At 37.8% G+C, this 14,840-nt stretch overlaps 1 protein-coding gene across 5 annotated transcripts in view; it reads left to right on the forward strand.

The window, feature by feature from the left end:
- The window catches only part of HECW2 (HECT, C2 and WW domain containing E3 ubiquitin protein ligase 2), a 163,465-nt gene that overhangs the window by 131,366 nt on the left and 17,259 nt on the right, over positions 1 to 14,840 (forward strand). For all 5 annotated transcript variants that reach the window (XM_084289277.1, XM_084289278.1, XM_084289281.1 and 2 more), the window contains 6 exons: positions 186 to 295; positions 4,301 to 4,421; positions 6,596 to 6,709; positions 10,399 to 10,551; positions 12,658 to 12,756; positions 14,524 to 14,653. In XM_084289277.1, coding sequence (XP_084145403.1) covers positions 186 to 295; positions 4,301 to 4,421; positions 6,596 to 6,709; positions 10,399 to 10,551; positions 12,658 to 12,756; positions 14,524 to 14,653 — 727 coding nt within the window. The remainder of the gene's footprint in view (positions 1 to 185; positions 296 to 4,300; positions 4,422 to 6,595; positions 6,710 to 10,398; positions 10,552 to 12,657; positions 12,757 to 14,523; positions 14,654 to 14,840) is intronic.

Below are 14,840 nucleotides of genomic sequence, written 5' to 3' on the forward strand. Positions count from 1 at the left end.
TAACTTTCAAGATCCTATTAAGGGAATGGCAATTATACTGTAAGACACTAAGTGTGCATAGTGGAAATAGGCAAGTGACTATGAAAGAAAGCAGGTTAGTTACTAGAGATTTTTCTTAGAAAGCAAAAAATGTCATTCATTCTTTCAAATTAATGTGTTATTTTTTATTTGCATCTTTTTACCAGCTTGTTCGAAGAGGAGATCATGTCATATGTGCCGCCACATGCCTTACTTCATCCTAGTTATTGCCAGTCCCCAAGAGGCTCACCAGTGTCCTCGCCTCAGAACTCTCCAGGTAAGTTGCTCAGGTACAAGTTTCTGCAGGGGCTGTAAGAAGCCACCTCTCATACACAATAAAGACAAGTTCCAAGTCAGTAAAGCAAGTGGTACAATCCTGCTGCCTTCCCAGAAGTCAGAGAACAAAGACAATAGAAAACTTGTCTGACGATAATTTTTTTTTTGTTTGCTTTCCAAATTGAATTTCATGGCAGCCTGAATCTGAGCCCATCATTTGGAAACTATAACCTAACCTTTTGCTATCTGCAGTTCCCAGCTTTTACATGGGCAATGTTAGAAGAGCTGAAGCACCTTCTGAGTGGTCAGTGAGCTTGCAATTGATGTCTTTCTCCATTGCAGTACTTTCATTATGATGGTATCTATAAAATATTGCAGTACAGCCAGTCCTGTAATTTCATTTACGTTATGCTGCATGAAATGACTTCCAACCTTTAAGAAGATCCAAGCTCTTGTTGCTCCAGGAACAAAAAAGATGTAGTCCTATTTTTGAGCAAAGCCAGCCAGTGTGATTGAATTTGACTATCAAACGTGAACCTTTGCCTTGGGCTCACAAGGTGTTTTGTGAGTAGAAAAGACTGGTGTATTCCAACTCCAGAGTGTATTATTTTGTTCTGACTTGTAAAAACATGCAAACTTGTTTTTCCCTGATGTGAAACAACCAAGTGACTGCTAATGCCAGGATCTTGATGCCTTCAAATCTTGACAATCTTGATGAATTAAAAATACAAGATCTATTAAGTTTACTTTAGAATGTTGCTGTTTGTGGGGCAGTAAGTGATAATGAATTTACGTAAAGCCAGATTGTTGTGTCTCAATGTGAGTTCGAATGAGAACATCTTGAGGTTGAAAATACATCAGAGTGGAAGGAAGTTGATTTTTCATGTATTAACTAATTATGTTTCTGATCAGAACTAAATTATATCAAATGTGGCAAGTTTCATCTGACATTTGAAGGCTAAGTACAATAATGAAGTTCACGAATGTCACTATTCTTCGTGTTCTCAAGAAGGTATGTCAGATGTGTCCTAGGGTGATTTCTACAAATTAGAGAACAAAAACGTAGATAAATGAGAACCTTTGGGTTGCAACCAATGCTGGGTAGTTCCAGACAGTTAGAACGTTTTATCAGAAGAGGTATTGTGATTTTCATGGGCATTTCCTGGTCTACAATCATCAGGACAAAAAGCTATGCCTTTTCAGGCGGCCAGACTAAAAACATTCGTAAGTATGTCCTGAGTGGCAGTTCGTCCTTCTACTGGGCATAGGACTTCCGTAGGACCTATTCAGAGAAAGTATCCTAAGATACTAATGATCTTATGGCATTCTGCAGTGCAAAACTGATGCTTTAGGTACATAAAAGGTTTAGCTAGAACTGTTTCCCAGTTCTGTTTCTTCATTGCAAAGAAAGGAAGAATCTGCATGTATGCATCTTACTTCTAACTACAAACCTGGCAGTCTCTTATGAGTAAAAACATTTTTGGCTTTCAGAGTTGTAATTTCTTTGTTATTAGTACATACACCAAAGCATGCTGGGCAGGGCTTCAGTCCAACAGAGTATTTCAAAATGTGTTTAATCTATAACATGTGATACTCTTGTCTATTCCTCAAAGAAGTAGCACACTGTAAAGAATGAACAGTGATGGCTTTAGTCCCATTCTTCTCAAAATTCTAGTCTCTATGCTATTGCAGAGAAAAAGATACAGTGACCATTGAATCTCCCTGTTTGCCTGGGAGTCCGCATGTTTGTGTTGGTTTTCAAACAAAGTTCTATATCTTTTTTTTTTTTTTTTTTTGATCAGAAATTATAAATGGCCCATGACTTCTATGGAGGCTCTGTTTTTTCATCAGCTAAACTGGCTTTGCTGCACTGCAAGAGGTTTCATGTTAAGGATCCATTGTTTAGATCAGGCACAATCAGTTGTACTTTCTCTTTTGGGAAAGATGAATAGTCATGAAGCTGCTCTTTTTAGAATATAATCTCTTTGAAAATCAAATGTGATTATCATCACATCACCTGCATTTTTTTAGCTCTTCCACCAACATCTTTTGTTCCCAAGGCGGAAGTAATCACTATAATTGCCCAGGAATTTCTTGGCATATGCATCTGATTTGCAATGAGAACTTGTCATGTGCTGACAGAATAATATACTGCTGATTTCTGAGCCATGAAGTAATGCGTTACCAGATTTACATTCTGTGGTATTTCTTAGCAAAAACTTCCCTCAAGGGTTAAGATGAAAGTAAGCTTCGGCTGCATTTTTTGGTGACTACATTTTGTACCTACTTTGACCCAACGCGGAATAAACAAAGTAGGGGGAAAAAGCCAATAATTAAAAGGCTGTTTACAGTTTCAAATTTATGTAAGTTTTCTAGAGAATTCAGCTGAGAAAGCATACGATTCAAAACCTTCATTGCTCTCAGTAAAATAGGATAACCACTGTAGATTAATCAAAGACCGTGATTTGTTTCTCCAGAGGGGTTCTGCATGTTCCCATTGGAGCTCTGAGGATTCCCTGACACTTGCTAGTCCTCCTACACGTCACCATGAGCTTCGAACAAGTGCCAAGTGTCTTTCTTGTCAGATAGGTCTTTTAAACACCAGTGAATGGCACTCAGTGTTAATACTGATCTCACTCCTCCCTCTCTGGTCTCTGCAACGAGACTAACTGCAGCTTCTTCCAGCAGCCACTTCCGCAGGATGTGCTCGTTGCCTTTTTCTCAGACCCACGTAGGCTGTGGCTCAGCAAGCTGCTGGATTTTCCCCTGTTCTTGTGCCCATGTGAGGGTGCATGTTCTCTCTCTCTTCTAACCTGAAATTTTACCTTATCATGCCATCACCCTTAAGAGCAAGAAATGTTTCTGTATTGGCTTAGTTTCATACCGGGAGACAAAAGAAAACTCATGTAAGAACTCATACAATTTAAAACACATTTAAAATGCGTTCTTCTAAACTGTATTTCCTGTGTATTATGGACCTGTTAGATGATCCCCAGTTACAGATAAGTAGTTAGAAACCTATGTTTAATGTAAGACATAAGAAATTTTTTAATATCCTCTGAGTTTTTGAGGGGGAGATGCCTTCACACTCACAAAGGGAAATAATTTCTTAATGTAAAAGTAGGGTTGAGAAGATGAAAGTCACAGGGCTAGGGTTAACTGCCTCTTTGGCACACTTTCTTGCAATTGAATCAATTGAAGTAATTTATCCAGGAAGTTTTTATCCAGTGGAATTTTAGTTCTAATAGTTGTAATATTCAGAACAGATCAGACTGAACGCTTGATTTGCATATACTGGACTTGCATGCACAGATGTGGTGGGTATGTAATTTTTGGGCATACAGATCTTTCTAGTTTTAAGAAACTGACCCTCAAAAAAGTTTTAAGAAACTGACCCTCAAAAACACATTCTCAAAGAGAAATTCACTTAGATCTTCACATGTGTTCTTGCAGATACAAACTAAAAGTTCCACAAGCTTAAAACTGGTACCTTTTCCATTCTTCCTTGTACTTTCCCAAGAGAAAACTTCCACTGGGGAATTTCCAGAAATCTTCCTTTTTCAGCGTGATATATTCAACTGGGGAACAGCAGAGGACAGTATTTATACTTTATTTCTGAGATCTTGTTTTTCCCGAGAATATTAAAAACAGAACAGAGCAGAACATTTATGAGCAAGTTCATGATTATGAACTGTTTTAAAGGTTAGGTGTAAAGTGTCTGTGACAAACAAAATTAAGTCTTTCCAGTTGATCGTGCCGTTTTTTAAAATCAATCTTTTGCATTCACCTGGATTTGCACTTTTATGGCATGCTTTAGGAACATGATACTACTGGAAATGAGCAACTGGAAATTCTTGGATGCAGAGCGTATTTGAGGATACACTGCATTTACTCATTTATAAAGGTGACTAAACCAAACACATCCCATGCTGTTAGTCTTTTTGGTAGAGCATGGGATATTAATCAATCCATGTCACTACAGCTCATTCTTTGTTTATTCCTGCAGGTACTCAGCGTGCCAATGCCCGAGCTCCTGCTCCTTACAAAAGAGATTTTGAAGCCAAGCTGAGGAACTTTTACAGGAAGTTGGAGACTAAAGGATATGGACAAGGCCCAGGGAAATTGAAGTATGTTGAAGAATCTCATGAAAATGGATTAATTTCTCAGGCAGTTTGCCTTGTCTTGCATGTCTACAAGCTTCTTCCCTTTAGAAGGAATGTAGATGTTATGGTTACCTTTGCACTTCTGGAAATATAAAGCCTGTCATAAAAAACTTAGTGCCAGCATGTGATTAACAGCAGAGGATACAGTGAGTTCTAAGCTCTTCTTTTCCATATTTCCAACAATTGTATTTTCATATGAACAATACTACTAAAACAGCGGCAAAAAGTGCTTTTTGAAAAGGCATGCAGAACAGGAGGCATCTGAACTCTTCTATTTTAGCAGTTGCTATGTTATAAATAATTATATTTTCTTCTGCCTTCTTCTGTTGAAAAAAAGCAGTTCTTATCTTTTGCATATCCTTGCCTGTGTTGATATTGTGGTCCTCTTTAATAAAGAGGTTCTCTTTTATGAGCTCTTATTAAAGAGGGCTCATAAAATTAAATGTTAAATTTGAAGGATCACCTTGCAAAACTGTTAATATTTTTAAGTTCAGCACTCTGACTGCTGGAGTGCTTAGAATGAAGTCTTTCCTGCTTCATTTATTTGGCAATCATGTGATTACATACTGTTATGTTAAGGATCTTCATCAAAGATACCTTCATAATTCTGTAAGTCTTGTGCCAGGTAAAAACTTGCATAGTTTAGGCAAATCAAAATCAACTGTAATGAAAAAGTACAATTCCTCCCATGCAAATCATTGCTCTACTTGTCTCCCTTAACCATGAGGCACTAGAACCCTTTTAAACATTTTTTTCTGTTAGAATAAGGGATGATTTTTCCCCAGCCAGTCGCTCCTCATGTTTTGCAGGAATTTGTGCAGAGCTCAGACTTGGTTTGTAAGACCTTGTTTAAAAATTTTCCACAACTGAAACAGGGTTCAAATCATGTTGTTCAGACAATCCTAAGAGGCCAGGGACTGAACTTTATTATCCCGTAATGTAAGTAAATCATAAGCAGTTAAAGCTTAATCTATAAAGATTTTGTCATGAATACATGGGCAAATAGCTGGTAAAGATGCTACCTGTAAGATCTACATGTATTACATTTCTTGCACCCTTTTTTATCTGACCTATTTGCCTTCACACTGTGGATTTTTAAGTCAAAAGACAGCCTGGCTTCAAACAGAAGTTTTCCCTGAGTTCCTTTCCCAGGCATACACTGACCTGCTCCTTTTTTTCAAACAAGGACCCCAGCACATTTTGCCTGCTGTCTGGGTCTTCTTATTGCACAGGTACCATGCAAGTTCCTGGCTTCTTCCTCTCCACTTCTACCTCCTCTGCAGGGTAGAACCCTGCAACCACGGACTGATCACTGCACAGGCAGTAAGGCCAGTAAGGGCTTTGCAAGATGATGTGTGGAGGGGCAAGCTGCCTCTGTGTGGGGCACAGCTCCCACCTTCAGTCTGATGAGTGATCAAACACATGCGTAAGGCACTATTTGAATATAAGGCAAGCCAAGTTTCAGGAAACTAATTAAACACTTTTTTTTTTTTTTTTTTTTGACAAAAGATGAAATGTTTAAGTAAGTAGGATTCTTCCACCTCTTATTTCAGATCTTTATGATGTTTCCTTACTCCCACCATTTTTCTGTTAAAAGGTATGGTATGTTTTTACAGGTGATGCCTCAGTCTGATTTTGGAGGAATAATTGAAATTGCTTCTAAACTTGTCCCATCACACCTATGCTGGGGATAATGTAGGGATGTTCGTTTCTGGAGTTATCATTCAGTGACTTTCACACAACTCCATCTTTTGCCTTGTTAAGAGATTGATTTCTACATAAAAGGTTATATTCTTGCTTACAACAAGACAGATTTAAAGGCCCAGCCTTACAGAAGGATTTTAGACTTGAAAATGCTTACTTCAGGATCTTTCCCATTGTGGCTGTAATATAAGGAGGAAATTGAGTAGAAAAAATTAAAATGATACATCTCTGTACAAGAGACATTTTACTGAAATGTAAAGTCAGATGCTTCAGGGATCTAACAGACAGAAGCTGCCTGATCTGGATCAAATTATCCAGCAAAAATAGGTATCAGTGCTCTAGTAAGTCACCCTCTTACTTTGTAGTGTAAATAAATGTGTCCAAGCGTGGTTCATGTTCATGAATTGCTGTTTCGAAATTATTTTGCTCTTCAGATTAATCATCAGGCGAGATCACTTGCTAGAAGATGCCTTCAACCAGATTATGGGTTACTCAAGAAAAGACCTGCAGAGAAATAAGCTCTATGTCACATTTGTTGGGGAAGAAGGGTGAGTAGAACAGGGAAGTAAATGTGATCTCAAAACTCTGTCTTGCAGCTGTGCTGTTTCACCAAACTTTTTGTGGTCTAGAGTGAAAAGAGGAAGGATTGTGGTCAGGAAATGCCACATATATAAGCCTAGAACATACAGCTGTTCAAGATTATTTTTTTTAGGCCTTGTGAAATGTAATGCATCCTGCCTTTGCAGAAGTAGTACATGTGTTTATGTGAATTTTCACAATAGTCAGTGTGTGTTTCAGAGTGTTGCTGGGAAAGCAAAGAGAAAAACAAACGGCTTTCTCATGTTATTCATATTTCTTTTCTGTCAGTGCTGACATTATATCTCTAGTGCTTGTTAAAAGACATCTGCCATTTGTTGGATGGGGGATGCTTCCAGAATAAACTAGATGTTTAATCCCTAGCTCGTGTATAAGGCAATGGGAGCGGAAGGCCCTCAGAGCTGCAGGAGGTACCCACTGTCTCTCTAGGCCAGGGCCTGCATCACAAATAAAAGCAATTAGGCTGTTGCCAGTTGTCAGATAGACACAGATACTGCTGATATTTCAAAGTCATTTCAGAGAATGCTCAGTCTGTGTCTCAGGAAAGTCTGACGTCTTATAGATTGTCAGATGTGCCATACAAGGCAAGATGTGGTTAGATTTTCTTTGCAAGTGAAACTGGAACAACGCACTATCGGCCTATTTTGTCTCTCTTGTTTTGTGTCCCCTTTGTCAGATCTTAAAGCCTTTTTCATTAGGTACAGATATTGTTATGGATACATTTCATGAATGTATTTGTAAATACATTCAAAACTTTATTCCTTGATATTTAGGAAACTGCAGCACACAGCTCTTGGAATCCTGTAGCGTGTGTTACTGCCGTGTGATGTGTGAGTTTTTAAAACACCTATATTGTAATAGAAACATCTCATACGAGATGAGATAAAGTTAATCTGTCTTTGAAAACCCTAAATACTGTTGTTTGTTTAAAGTTTACCCTGAAGTGCTTAGTCTTAATACGGATCTACTGAAGTCTTAAAATAAAAAAGGTTGACAGCTGAGAGCCAAGTATGGACATGTTCATATAAATAATATCACTATGCTGTCTGAGGAAAAGCTCAGAACTGGAATGACAAGGCTGGTGCAGGATGAGATTACACTATATTGACGGAGCAGGGTGGGGATGCAGGAACAAGGCCTGTCTTACACAGCCCTACCAGACTTTACTTTCACAGCTACAACCTCGACTCAGATTTAAAAATGAAAGGGAAAATTTGAAAATCATACATGAGATAGAGATTGATCCAGATAGACTGTCTCCTTTCATCAGACATCAGACTTTTGCATTTCATCACTCAGTACAGAAAGATGAAGAGTGACCTGGAAATGGAGGTGACACATACTGTTGTCATTATATCCAGCTTTACACAAGACTCTCTCCTAATGGGAAAGAATGAGTTAATTAAGAGCAAAGTCAAATTAAAATGACGTCAATTCTCTGTTTACAAATCTGTTTTGAATGAAGAAAGGATATGTGCAAACAGTATTGTTTCATCAGAGATGGTGCAAGGATACGTATCACATCAAACTATTCATTTGGCTAGGTGTAGAAAGACAGGTCAGGGTGGAGGAGAGGAGGAATACTGGAGGCGAATTGTTTCCTACTTGCTTCTTTTTTAAGACAGTTCATTGGAATTTCACTGTCGCATTGCTTTGCCTCTTCGTAAAGTCTTGATGTAAGACTTAAAGTAAGGGAAATTGAATCCTCACAGAGTGAAACTCTGAGTAACTTTTTTTTTTTTTATATGTACTTACTAATATGTATACATTGTATGTTTGTATATTAGTATGTGGGGTAATTCAGACATGTTTATTGCCATTCATACAGCTTTTATTGTAAGTCTCACAATGTCAGTCTCTTCAATTTCTACAGTCGTGACGGTGATGCTAGTTTAGTGGTTTTTGCATTCATGTTTCACGTGGTGAAAGTGAAGAAAATTTTGATGCAAAGAATATGATTCTTTAAAGTTACTTTCCCTAAATTCCATTAAATATTAGCAGAAGCTGTTTTGCATTTTAGAGTGGTAAAGCTGAAGTATTAATGGTGCTTCCCGGGAGACGTGAGTCATGTTGCCAACAACATATTGCTCTGCTCCTGAATACCCAAATGCCCCACAGTTGCAGCTGTTGTGTGGTTGCATACCTCTTGTATGAAGTTTTCTCACCCTTGTGCCAAGCCTTTAATTGTGGGATAAATCTGACTGACAGTGCAGGACTCTCATGATTGATTTATTTAACATGACTCACAATAACACTGTGTACAAAAGGAGCTGTGTGCAATGGCTGATAGTCAAGCACACAGTTTCTATTCCATCTTCAGATTTCATAGTGAATCTAATTATCCCAGAAGTTTGCAAGAGTCTTCCAGATGACCCTTTTCTTGATCTGGTATTTGTGCCAAGATTAAGATCTAACAGTTGTCCATGATATCAAACTGTTATTTTTTCCTGCAGTTTGAGGATGGAATCTGTCCTTCTTGCCAGGGTAAGAATCTGTTTCAGTACTTCACTTCTGAAACTTAGCAGAAGCTAAGTGCTTCCAAATGACTGAAGGGAAAATATTTTTCCTTCAACAGAAGAAAGAGGCTTTGTCCTCAACTTGATAATTGTACCTAACTTCTACTTGCCTGACAACTTCATCCTTACAAACCACTCTCATCCGTGTCTGTCTTCTTGAAAAGTTCATGAGCCAAAACCTTAGTTGCAGGAGTCCTATGTAAAAGCTGACCTTCTCTGTGATACTTTTGGCTGTCCATTGTAGTACTAAAGCAAGACCTTTGTAAAAGTTAAGCATGAAATCTTCAAGCTATAGAAGAAGCATTTCAATATATATTTGTTAAGATTATAGTAAACTCTGCTCCACACAGGATAATCTCTAGTTTTCTACCTCTACCAAAGCATTAACTTTGTACTCAACTCATTTCACTGGTGACCTGCAGCATAATGTCAAAACTCGGTGTTAGTGCTTTGTCAGCAATGAGTTTGTTTATGATTCAGGAAGAAGGGGTTATTTAGATTCCTTGTTCATTAGTACTGGAATCTTGAAATAGCAAAAAACCAAAGGAAATACACTCTCCAAAAGACATTTAAATGCACTCAACTTTGGAAGACAGACAAGAAAATTTAGACCAAGAAAGATAAATCACTTAAGTAATCTCAGGTTATATTGCTAGGAAAAACAGAAATATTGCCCTTCAAACTGTCCTATTGTTGTACGTCTGCATGGACAAAATATGACTATTTTTCATTTTCATTCTTAACTTGTCCAATGCAGACTGGTCTACTGCTGGATCTTTTCATGTTTCTTCCCTCTCCTCTCAGACACTTTCCTCGCCTCCCCTCCCCTCCTCCATTTATTTGGTTATATTCCCATGGCAAAAGACCATTACAGCTGGAGCCAAAAATTTTGATGAAGGCAGTCTGCATAGAGCATTTCATTCCAGTCCTCCAAGCCATTCCATTTCAGAAGATCCCCACAAGGACTTCACATCCCTTGGCATTAAGCAATCTGCAGGATAAGGGTTCTGGTTAAAATCTTAGGAAATTTTAATGGAAAATGTAGTGTAAGGAATGTAAACTTGAGAAAGTGTTCCTTTGCACACAATAAACAATATGTAGTAATGTCAAATTTCTCTTTAAAGGTTGGACTACAGTGGACCTTCAAGAGAGTTTTTTTTCCTGGTATCTAGAGAGCTCTTCAATCCATATTATGGTTTGTTTGAATATTCAGCTAACGATACCTATACAGTACAAATAAGTCCCATGTCTGCTTTTGTAGACAATCACCATGAGTGGTAAGAATTATTTCTCTTTCTTTGTTTTCAGATTGTTTTCTGCTGTTCTCACTTGCAGGGAACATTTCATGTTTGCTCAGACATATAAAACATAATTTTATCTTTTTATCCAGCAGCAAAATAATTGCATTTCTTCAGCATTTCCTCATTTTGTTTTCTCTTGTGGTGGTTTTAAATGATCTTATTTCTCACAAGGTCAGCAAAAGTGTGATTTGGAACGTGTGTCATGGGATTATCTCACAGTGCAACTCTATATTTCTTGTACGTTAGCAGACAGTCATTTCATGAAAGCAATATTAACTCCTTGTGCATTGAAAAAAGTGCATGAAACATTGGCTTTTTGTCAACTAAGTAGATTAAGGGAGTTTTCAAATAGGTGTTACTGTATATAATTTGTTTGGGACTTCCTAAAAAGCATGAGGTCTCCTTAGTGGGTGGAGAGACACATACACACACACCAACACCAACACGTATCTACTGGAAGCAGATCTATGGAGGTTATCTTAATTACAGGGGAGAAAAAAGACTGGTGGTTGCATAGCTCTTAAGCAAAAGTCTGTACATACACACATAGTTCTAAAATAGTTGGCAAGGATTGTTTTAATGCCATTTTCACAATGATTAGCCAATTTAAATAGTTTTCTCATCATCATTTTCTCATGGCATCTCCAAAAGCTGGTAAAGGTTTTCTGTGAATATTAATGGAGAATTGTGCCGTGTAAGTAGTTAGCTTACAGTAACAGTAGGATGGCATCTGCTCATCTGTGTACAACAGATATGAACTCGTCTCTTATTTACTGGAAACCAGTTGTGAAGAGTGAATATCTGAGGGATATCTCATTACTAGTTTTAAAAATGAATAGAAAAATAAATGTTGAAAATTAAATGTTCAGTTAGTTGAAGCAACCTACATGTTGAATTCCAACACTGCAGCAAAAAATGGTTTGTGCTGTCCCAGAAAAGCAGAACAATATGGCAAAAAGGGGAGAAAGAACCTTTGGTGCTGTGAAGCTTCTGCCAGCACTTTGTATTCATCCCTGGCTTCCACAGTGTGGGACCAGAGACCTTGTCTGGGGTGAGGGATGCATTAGCCCTCTCTTTTGGGCAGTGCTGGTGCCAGTGACATCATTGCTCTTGTAAAGCCTCAAGGGGAATTCAGAAAAAGTATCTGTGACAAGCAGTTATGCATGGAAGGAGGAGGCTCTGTGTGTTGCATCCTCATCTTGTGAAGCCTGTGTACAGGCAGGTACAGTAAAGCCCTAATCTTTCCAGGTGAAATGTGGCTGAGGATGCATAAACAGAAAGATTAAGAAAAATGATTTCTTAAACATTAGGAGCATTAAAATCTAGTTCCAGAAATGTACAGGGTTTTTCACAATGGATCTTTATTCTCAAGGGCATATTTGCAAAGACCCTAAATGTTACAAAGTTGCTGCCATCTGATCTGAAATCTATCAAACTCCTCTCCACTATGCCACCAGGGGATTGAAGATCATTTAGATTGCTTTGACGTGGAGCTGGAGAGCACTAATATACATGTGTTGTTTTTTTTGTTTGTTTGTTTTGTTTTGTTGTTGTTTTGTTTTGTTTTTAAAAAGAGCAATGAGCCACTGTAAGTTAACCGAAAAAGAACACAGCAACAAGTGCCAGGCTGGGAGAAATGGTAGGAGGGGAAGCCCTTCAGCTTTGCAGTGACAAAAAACCAAGTTAATTCTGTATGGAATGTCTGAAGAAAATAAATAGTGGCTATCGTTTTGGAATATGTGCTTTTAAAAAGAGCATAGCATTGCAAAGGTTGAATGGGTTAAATACAGATTTGACATTTCTGAGAAGTTGCAACTTAGGTATCTAGGGATTTTCCATACTCAGCAGACTTGCATTTTTTCTGTGCCCTAGTGAGAATGTAAAAGAAAGATGAAAATAAAAGAATTAAAAAACAACTAAAACAAAAACAAAACCAAAACCAAAACAAAACAAAAACACACCACAATTTAGATATAGCAGTCTGATTTTAAAATGCTGTTTGGAAGTATAAGTAGGTTTTGATGACAGAGCAGTGTACAAAACACAGTCTCAGTACAGTGATTGTAACTCTTTCTCTTCTAGGTTCAGGTTTAGTGGTCGAATCCTTGGTCTTGCTCTGATACATCAATATTTGCTGGATGCCTTCTTTACACGACCCTTTTATAAAGCCCTCCTCCGAATGTGAGTGGAATTGTTCTGTCTCCTTTTCTGTTTGGTTCCTTCCCCACAGATGATGCCATTTTGTGTACCAATAAATTATGATGTTCTTATCCTCAAAGACGGGACGTTACTTATAATGCAGTCATATCGTTTCAATCCATCATTTTTTAAAACCTTACTTGTTGCTGCTTATGGTGTTAGCCAGTTACCTAAAAACTTGGGATGTTCTTCTTACTGATTTCGTGCAGATCTGTATGGAAACCTCATGATTTTTTTAGCAATGTTATCAGCTTTCTTCTACAAACTCTTACATTTGAGCTAGTTGAATGAAGAGCTGTGGTTTTATTTCAGATACTAGTGGAGATGTTATTAATTTGTCTTGTAATGACTCATAGGGTAGGATATGAATCACTTCATAACCTAGACTGCAAGACCCGCATTCTCTGATTGCTGGCAATCTCCATTTTGAGGAGTTTTACTTTGATATACTGCAGACTTGATTTTCAGAACTACTGCTGCTGTTCTGGCTGAAACAGTGAGAGCTGCACTTGCTCAGCATGTCTGGAAGTTAAGACCTAATGAATTTAAGGTGCTTCATTTTTGTCCTCAATTTGAAAGCTGTTATTGAGAAGTCTGGAAGGATTTTTTTTTTCTTTAAAACATGCATTCTAATAGTAAGGAGTCATTCATCCATTCCTGTTGCATGTATGTTTTTCAAGTACCTAAGTGCTAAGACCTAGTAAGGGTGAGGACTTGCCCTAGATTGACTTTAATACTAATATTGGGTGGCTGCCATGTTAAATCAATGGTTTAAGTTGGTGTTTCTCTGAACAGTTAAGTTAAAGATGACAATGGAGGATGGTGTGGCTGCCTTTCTATGTAGTGTAATACATGCAGTTTCTCCATCTCAGCTTGTGATCTTTGCTTTTGAGCCATCCGGACTATCTCTGCAGATGGGGCATTGTGCCAAATCCTTGATGTATGGACTGTTACTGCAGGATGCCACTTCAACTACACTTAGAGTATCCAACAGAAGTACAGGGCTACTTGCTGACTTTATACATGCCCGAGAATGGGAGCAGGCAGGGAACCCTGCGGCTGAAAAGCAGCTTGATTAGTGATTAGTCCCAGTGTCCTGTTTCACATAACATGACATTAGCCAGAGTTATGGAGAATGGCAGAAACTACCAACCCAGTATTAAACATTTTTAGCAGCTCATGTGATCGAATCTTGGAGAAGAAACTTAAAAATTGACAATGGGCAATTGGCTTACAGACCAAATTTGCAAAAGAAGGACCAGGTATGGAGAAATATGGATTTATTTTTTTTTTTAAAGGAAAAAAAAGATATTCCTATGATAAGCAGGCTATGTGAAAAGACTTCTTTGCACAGTGGAGAGGTAAGAGAGGGGGCAGTGTAGGTCCATAAGCAAAAGGGACAGTAGTTTTCTGTTGTTAAAAACTTACCATTTCTTTTACGATATGAATTTTTTCTCTCTTCAATCTATGTATTTTCAGAAAACATGGGACACACTCGCCGTAAGCCTGAAAAGCAAGTTAATAAATTTTGGATTTTTGCACATTAACAAAACCTGTTTTACTTATACATTAATTGCTATTGTTGAGCAAATAAAGAGAGATTTGAAATGGTATCTTCTTTATTCTGTTGATTTTTCTCTTAGCTCTCATTAATCTTAGTCTATTTTGCAGTACCGTTCTGAGTTTGGTTACTGAACACACACTGCTGCTGTCATCTGTATTTATGTATCTTTTTCGTGTTTATGTTAGACTCTGTGACCTGAGTGACCTGGAATATCTTGATGAGGAGTTTCACCAGAGTTTGCAGTGGATGAAAGACAATGATATACATGATATCCTAGACCTCACATTTACTGTAAATGAAGAAGTCTTTGGGCAGGTGTGCAATTTTCTTAATTTCCTTTCCTTTCCTCTGTGTATTCTACTGCTAGATAAACATTCACTTGGACAGAAAAATGGTTGTCATTCCATGCTGATTTGAACTTGGTTTTGTAAAATTCTACCTGATGAAAACAACGTTGAACTCTCAGGAGTAATTATCATTTGTAACCTGTCAAACATGAATT

The sequence above is a fragment of the Netta rufina genome (assembly GCF_964035555.1).
Source record: "Netta rufina genome assembly, chromosome: 6".
NCBI lineage: Eukaryota > Metazoa > Chordata > Aves > Anseriformes > Anatidae > Netta > Netta rufina.